Source organism: Eretmochelys imbricata, chromosome 8, assembly GCF_965152235.1.
Source record: "Eretmochelys imbricata isolate rEreImb1 chromosome 8, rEreImb1.hap1, whole genome shotgun sequence".
NCBI lineage: Eukaryota > Metazoa > Chordata > Testudines > Cheloniidae > Eretmochelys > Eretmochelys imbricata.
The window spans coordinates 78729921-78745973 of record NC_135579.1 but is presented as its reverse complement, the minus strand read 5'-3'; the positions used below and the strand labels follow the sequence as shown (position 1 = coordinate 78745973).

Sequence of the window (16053 nt, the reverse complement as noted above, 5' to 3'; positions counted from 1 at the left end):
CACTGGGATGCACTCTATACAACACAGATGTGGTATTTGTTTTGATGTGCTTGAAGCAACATGGTTTCAAAGATTTGCCAACCACCAATAATTTAAGCATATGAAACCCACATGCCAGCACAGTAAGATTTTTTTTTCCTCCTCACCCAGAGGCAATTTTCTCAGTAGTTGTAGCCAGTGTTTCTTTTGGGATGGTTTCCAAAAGATTATCTCTCACTGGTATTGTAAATTTACTCTGGCTGGTGTCCCATATTAAATTAACCAACCACTGTCTAAATGGATCTATTGATTCCATAGCAGATGATTATCTCATCAGCAAAGAGATCTATCAAAACACGTCAGTTTCTGATTCTGCTCAACCAAACCACACCAGCCAAAAATGGAACCTCACCATATAAACCAAGGTGAAACAGATGTAGCTTTTACGTTAAAATCATCCCTGCTTTGAACAGCTGACAGGTTTTACACTACCAGACAATATGCTGACAATAGCTTTGTTCAAGGCTTCATCACAGCAGCGTTTCAGTTTCCTGTATTCTTATTTGGACCATACAGAACTCACCCATCCCAGCCAAGTACCTTTGTTTTTGTTCTCTTTGGGCACAATCATACGGGCGTCATGAAGAATTTTTTATTTTTATATTATATTGTACAATGGGCTAGCTCCATTGTGGGGATGTAGTGTTTCATCATCTTCGGAGGCATCACCTTTTAGATTATATGGATCAGTTGGTCTCATCCACTGTTTGACAATTCTGTGTTCTGATGTCAACTTTGAACCAAAGCCTTATTAATATTACGGTATGTCTTTTCTTCATCTCTGCAACCACTTTTTAAATCTGGTTACATTTGCCTTAACTATGGAATTTTGATCCTGATGAAAGTAGTTGATGCACGATTCTGTACAGTATATCACTCTGATTTTAAGCTTTCCTTTGGTTACTTTTTTGGTCAAGGATTGATATGGGCCTATTACAACAGCATTTATTAGACAAATAATATTCTCCTCTCAAGAAAAATTGCAGTATATAGTTACGAGTGTTTTAGCAAAAGGAGCTTATGTGATTCTAGGGTAAGCATCCATAGGTGCCTCAGATAGCTATCCACAAACATGCAGAGAGGAATGGAAGGAATTTTAAATACAGAAAATGGTGAAAATCTCCTAGATTTAAAAACATTCTTAAGCAGTCCAAGTTCCAGCAGAAGAATAGTTGGCACCATGATTCATGAGAAGTTGAGAAAATAGGCTGGTTTTAAGAACTTTTCATTTCATATAGTTCATGAATATTATAGCTGCTAAAGTATATAGAGCTAAATCCAGCAGGCAGCTGAATACTGTTGAAGGAGGTGCATAGAGGCAAAGCGCTAAGCCCTGGCAACCCAGCTTTTGCTCAGCAGCCTTGGAGAGAGAATTCTGGGTAAAGAGAAAAAATATGAACTGTGCTCAAATTCAGATAAGCTTCGACTTTCCAAAGGTGTTTTGCACCTGAGTCACACAGGCACTTTGGAAAATTCCACTGTACGTCCACACTGAAGGAACATGGGAGTAGGGGGATGGGAGTGTGTTGAGGGACCCAGGGCATAGCCAAGTACTAATAGTCTAAGTGCAATCCTGTACATGGAAATGATAGCCCTGATCCAGCAAGAAGCCTGTGTCTAATTCTAAGTATATGAACAGTCCCACCGAATCTAGATAAGGGCTTATGTGCACAGCGAGCCTTTTCACCATTTCAGGATAACCAGCTGGAGATCTTCTCCAGTTGAGTGTATGGAAAAGCTGACCTTAGAGGGACCGAGAGCAGAAGCTGTCATTTGCGCCAATCATGTAGATAGAAATGCTTGCTACAGCTCCCAAAAAGTCAGCAGCTCAGTGCCCCTTGATATATGGCAGGCAGATGTTCTTGCTGGACCATTAACCACACAGTGCCTGAGTCCCCGGCATATTTCATCTTACTGGATCATGAATAACAAAACACCATACTTAGAAACCCGCCAGGTGGCTGTGTCTTGCTCACGTTCAACCCTCTTGTGTACCCATGCAGGCTCAAGCTTGTGTTCAGCAGGGCTTACCCTGAGAAAGCTGTTCGCTGGAGAGTAATCCTTTTGATGCCTTGGCCAAAAGCTATAGTTCCATCAGCTTAAAAACAAAACAAAAAAACCAACCAAGAGAGCCAGCTGGAACCAGGGGACAGGAGAATAAAAAAAGGTGACAACCATTAAATTAGTACTTTTAATAAGGTGGACTCCTCATGTAGTTTGTTAATTAACTAACTAAAGTTATGTTAAAAAAAACTTTTGGTAACATAGGCAGAGAATTTGCATGCTTTTATTTTGAGATTATTATATTTTCCCCATGTAGTATAACAACTTTGTTCACTTCAGTTGCAGGTTTATAAGTATATACTACGTAATCTTGGATGAAAAGGGGAGTCAATGAAGTTCATTTAAAAAAAAAAGAAAGATAGGCAAAAAAGTAATAGGCAAGAGCAATAAACTAAGAGAAAAAATAATCAAATCATCATATGCCAAGTACAGCCCCTAACAAGGTTTGTGGCTGCCATTCCTCTGATCACTTTGCTTGTATATCCCCTTTCTTCCACCCATTGTATTGTCTGATTAGACTGTAAGGGTATGTCTGTACTGCAATACAACACTCAGGGCTTGCCCATGACAGCTGACTGGGGCTTGCAAGGGTCGGGCTGTAGGGCTATAAAACTGCAGTGTGGACATTTGGGCTCGGGCTGGAGCCCGGGCTGCCACCCTTTCCCCGTGTGGGGTCCCAGAGCTTGGGCACCTTTCCCCCTTGTGAGGTGCCAGAGCTTGGGCCCCAGCTCAAGCCTGAACAATTGCCAGAGACCCCGGGGTTTTTTCCCCCACTTTCCTCTGCAGCATGGGGCACAGGACACTCACAAGTTTAAATTAGAGTAAAGGGTGGATTCTCTGTAACTTGAAGTCTTTAAAATCATGATTTGAGGACATCAGTAACTCAGCCAGAGGTTATGGGTCTATTACAAGAGTGAGTGGGTGAGGTTCCGTGGCCTGCTATAGGTGTTTCATTGCAGTGTAGAAGTACCCTAAAGCCCAGATAGATCTTCAAAGTTTTTTAGATGCCTAACCCCAATTGATTTCAAGATCTTTGGATAGGGACTGTTTCTTTTTACAATTTTTTGCATTATCCTGATTGGGGCTTTTGGGCACAACTGTAATACAAAACAAATTATTTCATCTGTTCCAATATACCACATATTTAGTGGTTGGGATTTTCAGTGTTCTTCTCTCTGAATTCAAAAACCAATATCCTATAATCATGTGAATTTTAAAAGTTCAGGAAGGAGGCAAGCAAAATGAAGGAATTCACTGGTGTGTCTTTGCTAAATATTATTATTATTATTAATACTGTGGAAGTGCTTGGAGGCATAGATCAGATAGGGCCCCCATTGTACTTGGCACTACACAAACATACAGTAAGTCCCTGTCCAGATGATCTTAGTCTAAAAGACAACTTAAAAACTTGTGTGTGTGTGTGTGTAAGAAAGGCTATGTTCTGCAGTCGGATGGGGAAAAAATGAAATAGGTGTATATTGGCATAGCAATGCTGGTAATGTGGGTAGCAGACCTGACTCCACTTGGTCACACAGCTATTAAGTTTCAGTAAACATTCATCTCTGAATCGCCCCCTAAGAGACTTTGCTCATTTCAATCATAAATATGCACCCCCACCTATTACATCACCATCCAATTCTCTCCCATCTTTGCACAGATAATTTACCATTATTTACAAAATACACACAGCCCTTTCAAACTATTTTTTAACTTAGTCAGACAGCCAATGGTTTTGATATTTATAAACTGTTGAAGTAGTTCTGGGATCAAGCTGTTAGTGGTATATATTATTTTTTTTTTAAGATAGGTTGACTATCATCTGATATTAATAAATATAATATATATGCGCATGCATTAAGTGCCAAGAACATTAAGCACAATTATAATAGTGATATAGACTAAACTGTCCTATACCATAATTCTATTCACTTAAGCTAAGTATCCCATAACTCCTTGCATTTGCTGAAACAAGCATTTGCATAAGCAGATAGGAAACTTGTAAACATCAAGATTAATTTGGTCTATATCTTAGTACAAACTAGGGAGGTACTTTCATGGACCAGTACCTGGAAAGCTAGTATCCATAAGATAGATAAAAAAGGAACAGAACAACAAGTTAAGGAACTAGGACAAATGGATGGGTTGGATTTTAATGATGTGTAAACCTGTAAAATCATTGTTTAACTAATACCAGCTGAAATTGTAACTTTGGGGTGCACACCTTCTGCATAAGGCGAATCTAACATCGGTGCACAAGATGGCTTCTTGGAGACTAGCATTGCCCAGAACCTTTATCCTGTACTATAGTAATAAACCTGACTGACACTGGTTATTTGGTCTCGAGTATATTTCATAACAAACCAAAGTATGGTCAAGCAATTGGCACTACAGTTTATCAATAGATATGATATATGATGTGCAGGTTTATTTTCAAATTGGGCCAAGTGACCTAAGCTGGACCTGTCTGAGCATTTAAAAAAAAAAAAATCTTGATTCAGTGGCCCGTCCCATGAGCCATACCCCTGGTCCTCCTTCTGGGAGGATTCAGTCCCAAGAGCCCTCCACAGACTTGGGTATGACTGATAAGCTCTTCTGAAAGTTTTCCCAATTGCTCAAACATTTGAAAAGGAGTACTTGTGGCACCTTAGAGACTAACCAATTTATTTGAGCATAAGCTTTCGTGAGCTACAGCTCACTTCATCGGATGCATACTGTGGAAAGTACAGAAGATCTTTTTATACACACAAACCATGAAAAAAATCGGTGTTTAACACGGCTGTTACTCTGAAACCTGTCACTTTAGATAAGCTATTACCAGCAGGAGAGTGGGGTGGGGGGAGAGAAAACCTTTTGTAGTGGTAAACACCCATTTTTTCATGCTTTGTGTGTATAAAAAGATCTTCTGTACTTTCCAAAGTATGCATCCGATGAAGTGAGCTGTAGCTCACGAAAGCTTATGCTCAAATAAATTGGTTAGTCTCTAAGGCGCCACAAGTACTCCTTTTCTTTTTGCGAATACAGACTAACACGGCTGTTACTCTGAAACCTGTCAAACATTTGAGTTTGTCTGGAGTTCCCAGAAGGCGATTTTCACCCACACAACCTACAGAAGTTTTTCAAAGCACTTTACAGAAAATGGTTGAGAGAAATATAAAGCAAATATCTTAGACAGTGGTGAACCATTGCCAGTACACTTCACAAATAATTAGCTGGAAAAAACTAAAGGAAGACTACATATGAAGGCGTATATTTATCATCACTATGTTAACTGTCTCTTCATTGACTTGAATGAGTTTTGAATCAGGCCCTTAATCTGTAGTTTTCAGTTCACCCATTAAAATGAACTCAAACTGGTAAAATGCCAGATTACAAACTACATTCAATCAAAAGGCAATCTAATTAGGGACTTATTAACAGGAGTGATTCTGAAGCACCCTTAATTACATGGTGTGGAAAGTGTGGGAAACATTATTTTTTAAAAAATATCACATGCACCTCAGTTTACATGTGTGATATTATCCTGTCTGAATGCAAGGAGTTAAATCAAAGGAAGCAGGAGAATGAAATGGGAAGCAAAACAATGGCAAAGTTAAGATACAGTCCAGAAAATACTATAGGCCCTTGAGGAAACAATAGGGAAGCTATTAATTGGAGAATCCCTCCAGCCTGTCTCCAACTATGAGGGCAAATGTATTCTTCCCAGACCTGAGCCTAGGGAAGAGAACGGATTGAGTGGGCTGTCAGCTGCCCAGGAAGAAGAATGACAGGCACACAGAGAGACAGAAACTGCAGCAAGCAGGCTGTCATCCCAGCTTAGAGATAACTGGGGGTAACTGGCTGAGAGGAACTCTCCAAAAGCTAATGAGAAAAAAGATTTAAAGCTTAGGTAAGGGGAAAATAGGTTTAGCGGACTTTTTGTTTTTATCCATTGCTGTGTGCTATGCGCCTTTGGGTGAGTAAATAATGCTTTGATTTGAATATGCTGTTTTTGAGTCACTATATTCAGCTACTGCCACAGGCTCCTGCAGGAAAAGGGTTTCCAAATGCCAAACAGGGCCTCTTGTGTTAACATGGCTGGAAAACATGGGGGCTGTAGCCCAGAGATGCAGTCTTCCTGGACTGCAGGAAGCCAGGCCTGATACTGGAGAGGTGCACTCAAGAGGAGAAAGCAGAGCTCACTGTATAATCAGGAAACATGGTTTTAAAACGATTTAAGTCAAACAGAATTACTGCAACATACAGCTCTCAAAATAACTTGTAAAAAAAAAAAAATCTAGAAAGAGCATTTAAGCTTACTGCTTCACCAGTTTTTCCAAGGTTTCCTTGATCTCCTGGTTCTCCCTGTTAATGCAGAAAACAGATTATATAGTGGATTATAAATTTCGCTTCTTGCAGGAGGGTGTTTTACACTTCTCCATTTTCCCAAATTCCCTTTTTGTGTTTCATTTTCTATATAAAACCTAAGCAGTAAAATTATACAAATTAAACAAAACCAATGGTTTTGCCTGTATGATCAGGTATCCTTTGGTTCTCTTTTTAATCCCCCTCTTACATTCATATCTTCCTTTTGTCAAATGGAAATTAAATATAAATACACTATATAATTCTCTTTATTAGTTCATAACCACTTCTAAAAGCAAATGTTATTTGTAAATAGTTTGTGAACTTATTTATATCAATTTGACAATACACCATATGGGGCAATTATCTGCATAAAGTATAATAATATTACTCAGATATTTAACTCTTCGATTGCTTTTCCAAATTTGCACTGTTCCACATTTATGATGGTTTTGCAAGATACCCTACTCTATACAACAGTTGGAATAAAATTCTAAAAAACTCAGGTTACTCTTCCAAAATGCTACATTAGAAAGAGATAGGAGTATTAGAGAAGAAATTCTGCTCTCACTTATTACACTGTAAGTCTTGCAAATCCATAGAACTCCATGGAGTCATGGTGGATTTACACTGATGTATTTTACAGCAGAACTTTACAAGAGAATGTCACTGTATTAATTATCTTACTAACACGACATAAGTGGCAGTATCAGCCCTTCTGTCCCATCAAATACTGATTTGAGGAGCACTTGCTGTTATGGTGGCTCAGCTGTGAGGCACTGGGCTTCCCTGCAGCTAGAGCATTGGTGTGCAAGTAGCTGCAGCATCCATGCCATGGAAGTCCTTTCAATGCAAAGTGACTGAGCTCACACCAGCCTTCCCCTGCACATACTCCAATCCTCTCCTTTCTTCCTGTCTCCACACCCCCATGTCCCCAACATTCATACTAACCCTCCTCAAATTGCCACTTATCTTCCCCTCTGAGCCATATGGAGGGACAGCAGGTGCCATCCATGTCCCCCAATCCTGTTGGGAGTATTCTTTGTTCTCCCAACTGAGGAGCCTGCAAGTAAGCAGATTCACTGGCTAGATGTAGGTCAATGAGTGGCCTCCTCTCAGGTGCCCCTCGTGGCCACAGGGCCACTCTGCAAATAGTCCTACACCTCAGTTTTCCTCTTGAATGCACAGTAAGTCCAATACAAGTATGTCCTCAAGTCCATCACAGTTTGTTAACCAAAACACAGTGCAAACATCCCAAGTCACACAACATAGTTCACATCATCCCTGTTCATGTAATCTTAAAAGCCCAGCTCCTTTCTCACCATCCCAGTGTCTTCCAATAGACCCAGACTCTTTATTAGTTGTTCTCTGTCCCACCACCAGGACTGCCACCTGAGCCCTTCCTTCTGGGGCACAATCCCCCTCTTCCCAGTGGCAACTCCCACAGTCTCTCCGCTGAAAGCCTCATCTGATTCCTCTGGGACCCAGCTCCCCAGCAAGGAGATGCCAGCATCAGCAGGTAAGGCCCTCTGCTGCTCCCCTCCCTTCAGCCCTCTGGATCCAGCAAGCATCTCCATCTGCTGCTCCTTCCCTCTCCAATCCTGGCTTGGGGAAACCTCCCAGCAAAGCCCTTGCTGCTCTCCTGCTTTCAGTCCTCTCCTAGGAATTATTCTTCCTGACTGAACCAGTCTTCTCTAACCCCCTTAACTCACTCTCAGGCCTCTTATGTTTCCCAGATGGTGCCTTGCCCTCTTAATTGGCCCAAAAAGGGAGCAGCTGTACTGGAACAGGAGCGTTGAGCCCAATTTCCTTTAGTCGTATTGGAAACCCTGTTACAATGTATCTCTCTCACACAAGCACATACGTACGTCTGAGGGCACTCTAACCAGGGGTGCTCGAACAATTTTTATAGTAGGGGGAGCTGTTGATGGAAACCATGTATTTGGTGTTTGTTATTACTAACTACTTCAAGGGAGGGTGTGCGGCAGCACCCCCAGTCCCAGCACCACTGACTCGAACTATATTCCATTTTCATATATAAAACCCAGCAGTATTACCTTCAAGCCTTCTGATCCAGGTTCACCTGCATACCCTTTCCGACCTGGCCTTCCCTAAAATAATAAATAAAATTAAAGATTTCTAATATTTGACTTTTACAAAAAACATATCTCCATTTCCTAATTTCTCTATTTATCAAAGGGTCTCTCTCAAAGAGATTTCATTAACTGTATTAAATGTTTAAATATAATATACTGTCTACTAACTTTATTGTACCGTGCATTTTACAGCCACTTTTCTGAAAATATACTACTGAATATAAAAGAAAATACAGTACAATCAACAAAACCTGTATCAACTTTTACAACAGCCAATGGTTTATTAGAGAAAATTCATCAAAACCCAAGGATGTAACATCCACTTCAATTTCAGTTATAAGAGACCATTGAGGTGGCAAAGAACAGAAAGGAGCTAATTCACTGCTGTCATAACACCACTGAAGCAGGGGGAGTAACACTGCCAGAGAATTTAATGATAGGTGTTCCAACTCTCTTTTCTCTATCAGACAGAATCAGCTCAAATTTCTTCTCTCCTTTGCTCAGAAGGAGTATTGTAAATTTCAGCTCCTGAGTTGTTTTACCTTTGGTTCGATGATTATGCTTGTTGACAAATCTTGCTGCTATGATAACTACTTAATTGTAGCATATTGTTAGCTGAGGAGAAGTATGGTACCATTAATCAGACTGAGAGACCACAGATGAGGAGGCCTTTAGAAGCCTTTTACTGTGACCCGCTCAAGCTGCTGCCACTTGCACAAAACAAAAAGGCACAGAAAGACAAAAAGGGGATTCTTCTTCCGAATTTTCACTTGGCTATTTGTAAAACTTTAATTGTGCCAAGGGCAGTCTTATTTTTACTGTGCCATTTATTTTTTTTCAAATATGTTTTATTTCCTCCTCAGAATAACTTGCAGCCTAGAAATCTTAGCCCAGCACAGTCACATAACTGCAGTGACACGTTAGTCTCCCTAAGCGATGGCAGCTTTATTTACCACACTTCTGTTGAATGTCCCCAAATTTCAATTAAGACTGTTTATCCAAATGTAAAGGTTTTCAGAACAATTGTATTTTAAAAGGACCTTCTTGTTTTTCTAGAAATACACCGTGATACTGCAAAAGTACAGTACGTTACTGCAAATTATGGAGATAACATGGCATATGCTGAGGATTATATCATTATCAACTTGGGACTGCAAAATGCCGAACACAATTACCCATGCCATTTGCAGTTAGCAGCTGCAAGTAAAATACATCGTGGAGCTCCTTGGTGCACAGTGAAAGCATGGCTGCTGCACAAGCGTGTACAGGGTGGGTACTCTGTAGACCAATGTGTGTGTGCAGGAGGTAGATACTGAAGTCTTCCTCCTGGCTGACTCCTTTGGGGTGGCTAGTCTCATCCTGTCCCTGTGCTCAGGGGAGCACAAACACTATAACTGTGCCCAGTACCTAATGGATGCAAACTATGTCTGAGAAGCTTGCAGTCCAAACACTCAAAACAAATATGTACTAGGAGAATGGTGATGCTATACATCAGGGTGGGCAAACTTTTCGGCCTGAGAGCCACATTGGGGTTGCAAAACTGTATGGAGGGCTGGGTAGGGAAGGCTGTGCCTCCCCAAACAGCCTGGCCCTGCCCCCATCTGTCCCCTTCCACTTCCCACGCCCTGACTGCCCCCCTCAGAACTCCCAATCCACTCAACCCCCCTGCTCCTTTTCCCCTGACCGCCCCCTCCTGGGACCCCCTGCCCCATACCACCCCACCCGGGACCCCACCCTCATCCAACCCCCCCTTCTCCTTGTCCCCTGACTGGCCCGACCCCTATTCACACCCCCACCCCCGGACAGGCCCCCCCCGAGACCTCCCACGCCGATCCAACCCCCCGTTCCTTGTCCCGACTGCCCCCCCCCGAACCTCAGCCCCATCCAACCATCCCTGCTCCCTGTCCCCTGACTGGCCCGACCCCTATCCACACCCCCACCCCCTGACAGGTCCCCCAGACCTCCCACACCGATCCAACTGCCCCCTGCTCCCTGTCTCCTGACTGCCCCCCAAGACCCCTCCGGCCCTGGCCCCTTACCATGCTGCTCAGAGTAGCATGTCTCTCCATAAGAGAGAATGTGAGTATGAAGTATGCAAACTACAATTCTCATGAAGCACTGCAGCAGCTCAGGCAGATGCAATTCAATATCAAACCCTGCCTCAGCAAAACATTTCAACATTTACTAAACAAAATTTTTCCCAAATTTTTGTTCTGTGAATTTTTTTTGATATTTTGAATTTTCAGCCCAATTCAGGATGAAAATAAATGTTGAAATATCTGAATGTCCCAGGTTGACTGGTATTCTAATTTCTGACCAGCTCAATAAATAGGCAAGAAAGGCAAAGGACGGGAGAAGGGAAGTAGTATAATACCCATTTTACAGATAAGCAACTGAGGCACAGAGAGATTAAGATCACACTGGAAATCTATGGCACAACCAGAAAATGAAAGCAGATCACTTGAGACTCAGTCCAGTGGCTTAACTACAAGACCATCCTTCCTTTCCATTGAGACCTGTGCTTTGAGTTGATTTGTTTAATTTGCTTTAGACAAAGTTCTGCTACGTTACCCTGCACTCTATTGTAAATTATTATCCAGCACTTATATTTTCAAGTTTAATTATTTCTTGTGTAAATGAGTTTAGAGCCTAATGGATTTTAACAGCTAAAAAATAAATAAGAGACTCAAAGTGTGATTGTATAAAGTCTATAAAGAGACTGTAAAACTGGCATTGTGCAGTTCCATCTTTATTGCTGTCAGTGACTCCATATCAAATGTGATTAGTTTACAATTAAAAGATGATTTCTCTAATAGCCAGCCCTGCAAATGCACACTGAGATCTGAGAACTGAGTTGTGTTCTTTTCTTCTCATGCATCATTGCCAGTAATAAAGGTTCTGTAAGCCAAATTAGACCTTCAGATACACCTGTGAAACGCCATTGTCTTCACTAGGGTTGGACAGATGCAAGTGCCTAGAATTTAGTAAACAATTCTGATAATGAGGGACATAATCCAGATTTCTTTATCAGCTGTGTTGACTCTGTGGGGCTAATAGGAAATGCAACCAATAAAAACTTTTTTGACACTAAAGTGAACAGATCTGACTCAGAATACACACAGGAAGGAGACCCATTTTTACACAGTCATTTTTCAGAGTAGATTCATCCTTTAAACAGTACTTTTTGTTAACTATAGTAATTTGTGTTTGTAGTAGTAATGTTACTCATACTTACTCTTGGTCCAACTCCTCCAACAAGTCCAACTGGTCCTTCTTCTCCCTGAAAAAACAATCAGGACTTGGAATAACTTTTTTGATACTGTATTTAGTTTTAAAACCTGAAAAGAACTATATTCACTTATATTAAAATCTTAAATTTGCATAGTGAATGGACATAGGTAGATATCTTTACTGTTAGGATCTAGGTTTGCACTATACAGGAAAGGGTCTAAAACTGACCTCATCTCAGCCATGATCTGTCAGAAATCCATGTTTTACAAAACCATCAAACACAATCTGCTTAAGAAAAGCCCACAAACAGAGCTGCTTAAACATTTTCACAATTTTTGATCAGCTGTACTGAGAAGACAATGGGGTTTCACAGATGTATCTGAGGGTCTAATTTGGCATAGATATGCATTTGTCTCTCATGGAGTCTAGTACTCTGACAGAATTTGTCTTGCTCTGCATGGTAAACACATAGTTATGGTTTGATTCCTGAGCAAGCAGAACAGTTCTCTTGCCTCTCCAAGCAGATGGGAATGAGTGTGGAGTCAAAAACAGACTGATGTCTTCTTTTCATCCCAGCTGCCAGGAGTACAGGAGAAGAAAGAGGAGACATTATAGTGTTACCAAGAGCCTCAAAATAACCATACATGACCGTGTATTGTAATGGTAGGCTTTTGAGGTTGCCGCATTACATTATGATGTTAAATCAAGATTCTGTATTATAATGTCAAGACATGATGTCATACTGTGATTATTTGATGGTTAGGTGACTCCACTTAATATGAAAGTATTTCTCCAGCTCTTGGAGGCAGAGATGCTCAACATGGAGAAGAACATAGCAGTCTGAATGGAGGAAATATGGTCTGCATTTTACATGGCTTCTGATTAAACTGATAGTTTTTTGTCACCATTAGTCATTTATCATTTAAAAGCACTCATGATAACTCATCATTAAATCAGCTACATAAAGCTCTAGAGCTCTACCATCAGACTCATTACCTGATTTAATGCATTTTTAAAATCTATATTTACCAGCTATCTCAACAGCAAAGAACAGCAGGGCCGCCCAGAGGATTCAGGGGGCCTGGAGTCTTCGGCGGTGGGGGTCCTTCTGCTCCAGGTCTTCGGAGTATTTCGACGAAGACATGGAGCAGAACGAACCCCCTCCGCTGCCACTGAAAACTCTCGTGGGGGCCCCTGAAAACTCTTGAGGGGGCCACTGCGGGGCCCAGGGTCTGGGGCAAATTGTCCCACCTCAGGGCAGCCCTGCAGAACAGCACATGGAGTTGGATTTAATACATATATATTTTATGCTAATGAATTAAGAATCCTTGATTAAAAAGTTTATAGGATGCAATCCTGGCCCCACTGATGTCAAAGGGAGTTCTGCCATTGAATTCAATGGGGCTAGGTTTTCACCCAATATTCTTATTCAATATTATTATTTAAAAAAACCTGCCACTGTTTAATTCTGGATTCCACATGCAACATTCTGGACCCACACTCCTTAGACACTCTACAGAGCTGTTGAAATAAATCTTATAATGAATGCACAATACTGTAAAATATCTAAAAATCTCCCAAAATGGAAACTTGAAATCCTGCATGGCAATACTGTCCATCCTGAAGCAACGTTTTCTTATACAAAAAAATTGGGTCAGATTTTTTAAAAATGTAACTTGTTGACTGGACTGTGTTTCCATCCTACCTCAATTCCTTTCGGGCCTGGGGCCCCCGGAGGCCCTCGGTCACCTAGAAGTCCCTAAATAACAAGACAACCAAAATGAGATTTTGTATCTATCAATAAGCCTGTTTGTCTGGTTTCTTTCCTCTTACAATCATGCAGTGAATGAGAGGCTGAAAGCTGAGGAAGGAGACATCATTATCTGCTATTGTTCATTTCCCTTAGAAAGCCAGGAGAAAAGCTGCCCTAATTCTAACATCTGCTGTAACGCTATAGTATCTAACGAAGTTTAGCTACATCGACATTTCTAAGATTCAGACTATTTTCATTTACCTTTTAAAGGAGGAGGAGGATCAAAGTAACTGATGTTCGCAAGAGAACAGTTTATTTTTGTTACACAACATTAGTTTGAATTTGATGGGCTACTTAAAGAGGAACTGAGAAATCCCCTGTAAATCCAGGTTTTGGGTAATATTTAGGGTAATATTTGGTGATAATGAAAACTGACTTATATTAAAACTATTCTTCTCTCCACCAAACTCCTCATTTTATGTAGTTATTTCCCGAGGTCCAACACAATCCCACTTACACTACCAAAGCAGATCAGTAAATCCATCTTTTCTTATTCTTTGGTGGGATTACGATTGCTGTCAGAACACAAGCATTACGGAAATAGCTGTACAAAGTTTAGACTTTTACATTTTTACCCAGCTGCAAGCCACTTCCGAGCATTGACTCTGAAGGCAATTAGCCATGATTGAATTTGTAACAAAATCTTGGTGAGTAGCATAAGACAGAACGAAATAAAACTAAGCTTTGCTGTGTGTGTGACTCGGCACTGCTTTGGCAAGGGTGATATCCTGTCATGTCTCTAAACTTTATTTTCAGTGTTGTCCTGACAACTTAATTTTCAATGTAGAAAATAACTTTGGAGACTGAAGACCTCTATTTATCCACACAAGAGGTACACCTTGGTAGTGGCATCACATATAATCTTCCTACACTGCCAAACCTATGGACCCAAATTCTGATCAGTTAGAGAGGGAGTTTACAAAGATTCAACCCTCAGCCAATATGTTGAGAATGCCTACTGAGATGTCAAATGTAATCCTGGCATTTGTTCTGTGGATCGGGAAGTGATTTGAGGGTATCAAATCATTTAGAACTGCCGCCAGATAGCAATGATATTCAGCCATTACAAACCTTGGCAGGATTATATCCAGTGTCCTAGAAGTGAAGGACATATCCCATTGCCAACCCTGAGTCATCACATCCTCTTACAGCAACATTTGTAAAACTCCACTACTCAGACTGAGGAACTAATGGTGTTTCAGAGACCTTGGTTATCCAAGTTATAATGGTAGTAACTGGAATAAGCACTCAACCCGGCTTTATGACAAAAAAGGTCTACGTAAATATATTATTATTGTATGAGGGAAGCCAGGCTTACTTATATCAGGTAAAGCAACGATAACAAAAAATCATCTCTTATGAAAGAGATCATTAGCCTCTGAAGAAATATTGGATGGAAAAGCTCCAACTCTCAGCGTTATTAAATTTATGAAATTTAGACTGAAGGTGCACACATTTGTCCAGCAGCTGCCTGCCAGCTTAGCACACAAAGCAACACTTCATAGAAAATGTATCGGGCCATCTCAAAATACCGAGTCTTATTAAAGTTCCCATCATTTGATTTTATCTGGAATAAAGTACGATGGAGAACTGCAGCTGGAGAGCATCTCTCTGGCAAAAGCAACAGCAAGACACTTACTCCATAAATAATACTGATCTTTAGTCGGTGAAGAAAAGTATTTCCTTAGAAAACAGAACTGTTATTTTACTATGCAATAGCAATAAATTAACAAATGCTAAGCTTTTCAGTGTCATTTAAACTCATACAATGGTGCAAATATTAGCAAATTTCTTAGTTACTGTGTGTGTTCCTAGACCGTACTTACTCAAATTTGTAAAGAACACCTCGGCCTTTAAAACTGATAATTAACTGCAGTTTCCATACCCACACTCTGAGGTTTCAGGCAATGAACAGAAAATGAAGGTAGTCTTTAGAGATGTGCCAGAATGTCTGGAAAGAATTCAGGGAGTCAGCAAATGGGGGTATCATGTATTTCCCATGTGTTCAGAACTTTCCATTCGACCCTCCCTTACAGGATTAATAGAACTCTTAATAGCCATTTATAGGAGGTATGCTACCCAAACAAAACATGAATGAGCAGAGGAAGGAAGCTCGCAACTATTTCCATGGTACAACATGTATTGCTAGAGAAACCATTATGATATTTATATAGTGAGCAGGTCTGCCTTACTTTTTACTCTGACTCTTGTAACATGCAGCCAAAAGTATTTGCAAGAGTGACACAACGAACAAACAACAGAAAGATATTTCAGAACTTCCCAAACTAAAACACTCCTCTTTTTATTAGTTATTATGCAAGTGCCTCATTTTTATGAACATTGGATCAAGATCAATACCTTCTAAGATATTGCTTCCAAGATGAATAATGTGCTGTGGACCAAACTATGTAATGTATCTTTCGTGCATTATTCTAGGAGTTCATATTTGTTAATTACTGTAGTAATTTG

The 16053-nt window shown here is 40.6% G+C and overlaps 1 protein-coding gene across 1 annotated transcript in view; it reads right to left on the bottom strand.

Moving 5' to 3' along the window:
- COL24A1 (collagen type XXIV alpha 1 chain) overlaps positions 1-16053 on the bottom strand; it is a 248411-nt gene that overhangs the window by 102232 nt on the left and 130126 nt on the right. The window contains exons 23-26 of the mRNA XM_077825362.1: positions 13477-13530; positions 11776-11820; positions 8502-8555; positions 6400-6444 (exon numbers count right to left, since the gene is read on the bottom strand). Coding sequence (XP_077681488.1) covers positions 6400-6444; positions 8502-8555; positions 11776-11820; positions 13477-13530 — 198 coding nt within the window. The remainder of the gene's footprint in view (positions 1-6399; positions 6445-8501; positions 8556-11775; positions 11821-13476; positions 13531-16053) is intronic.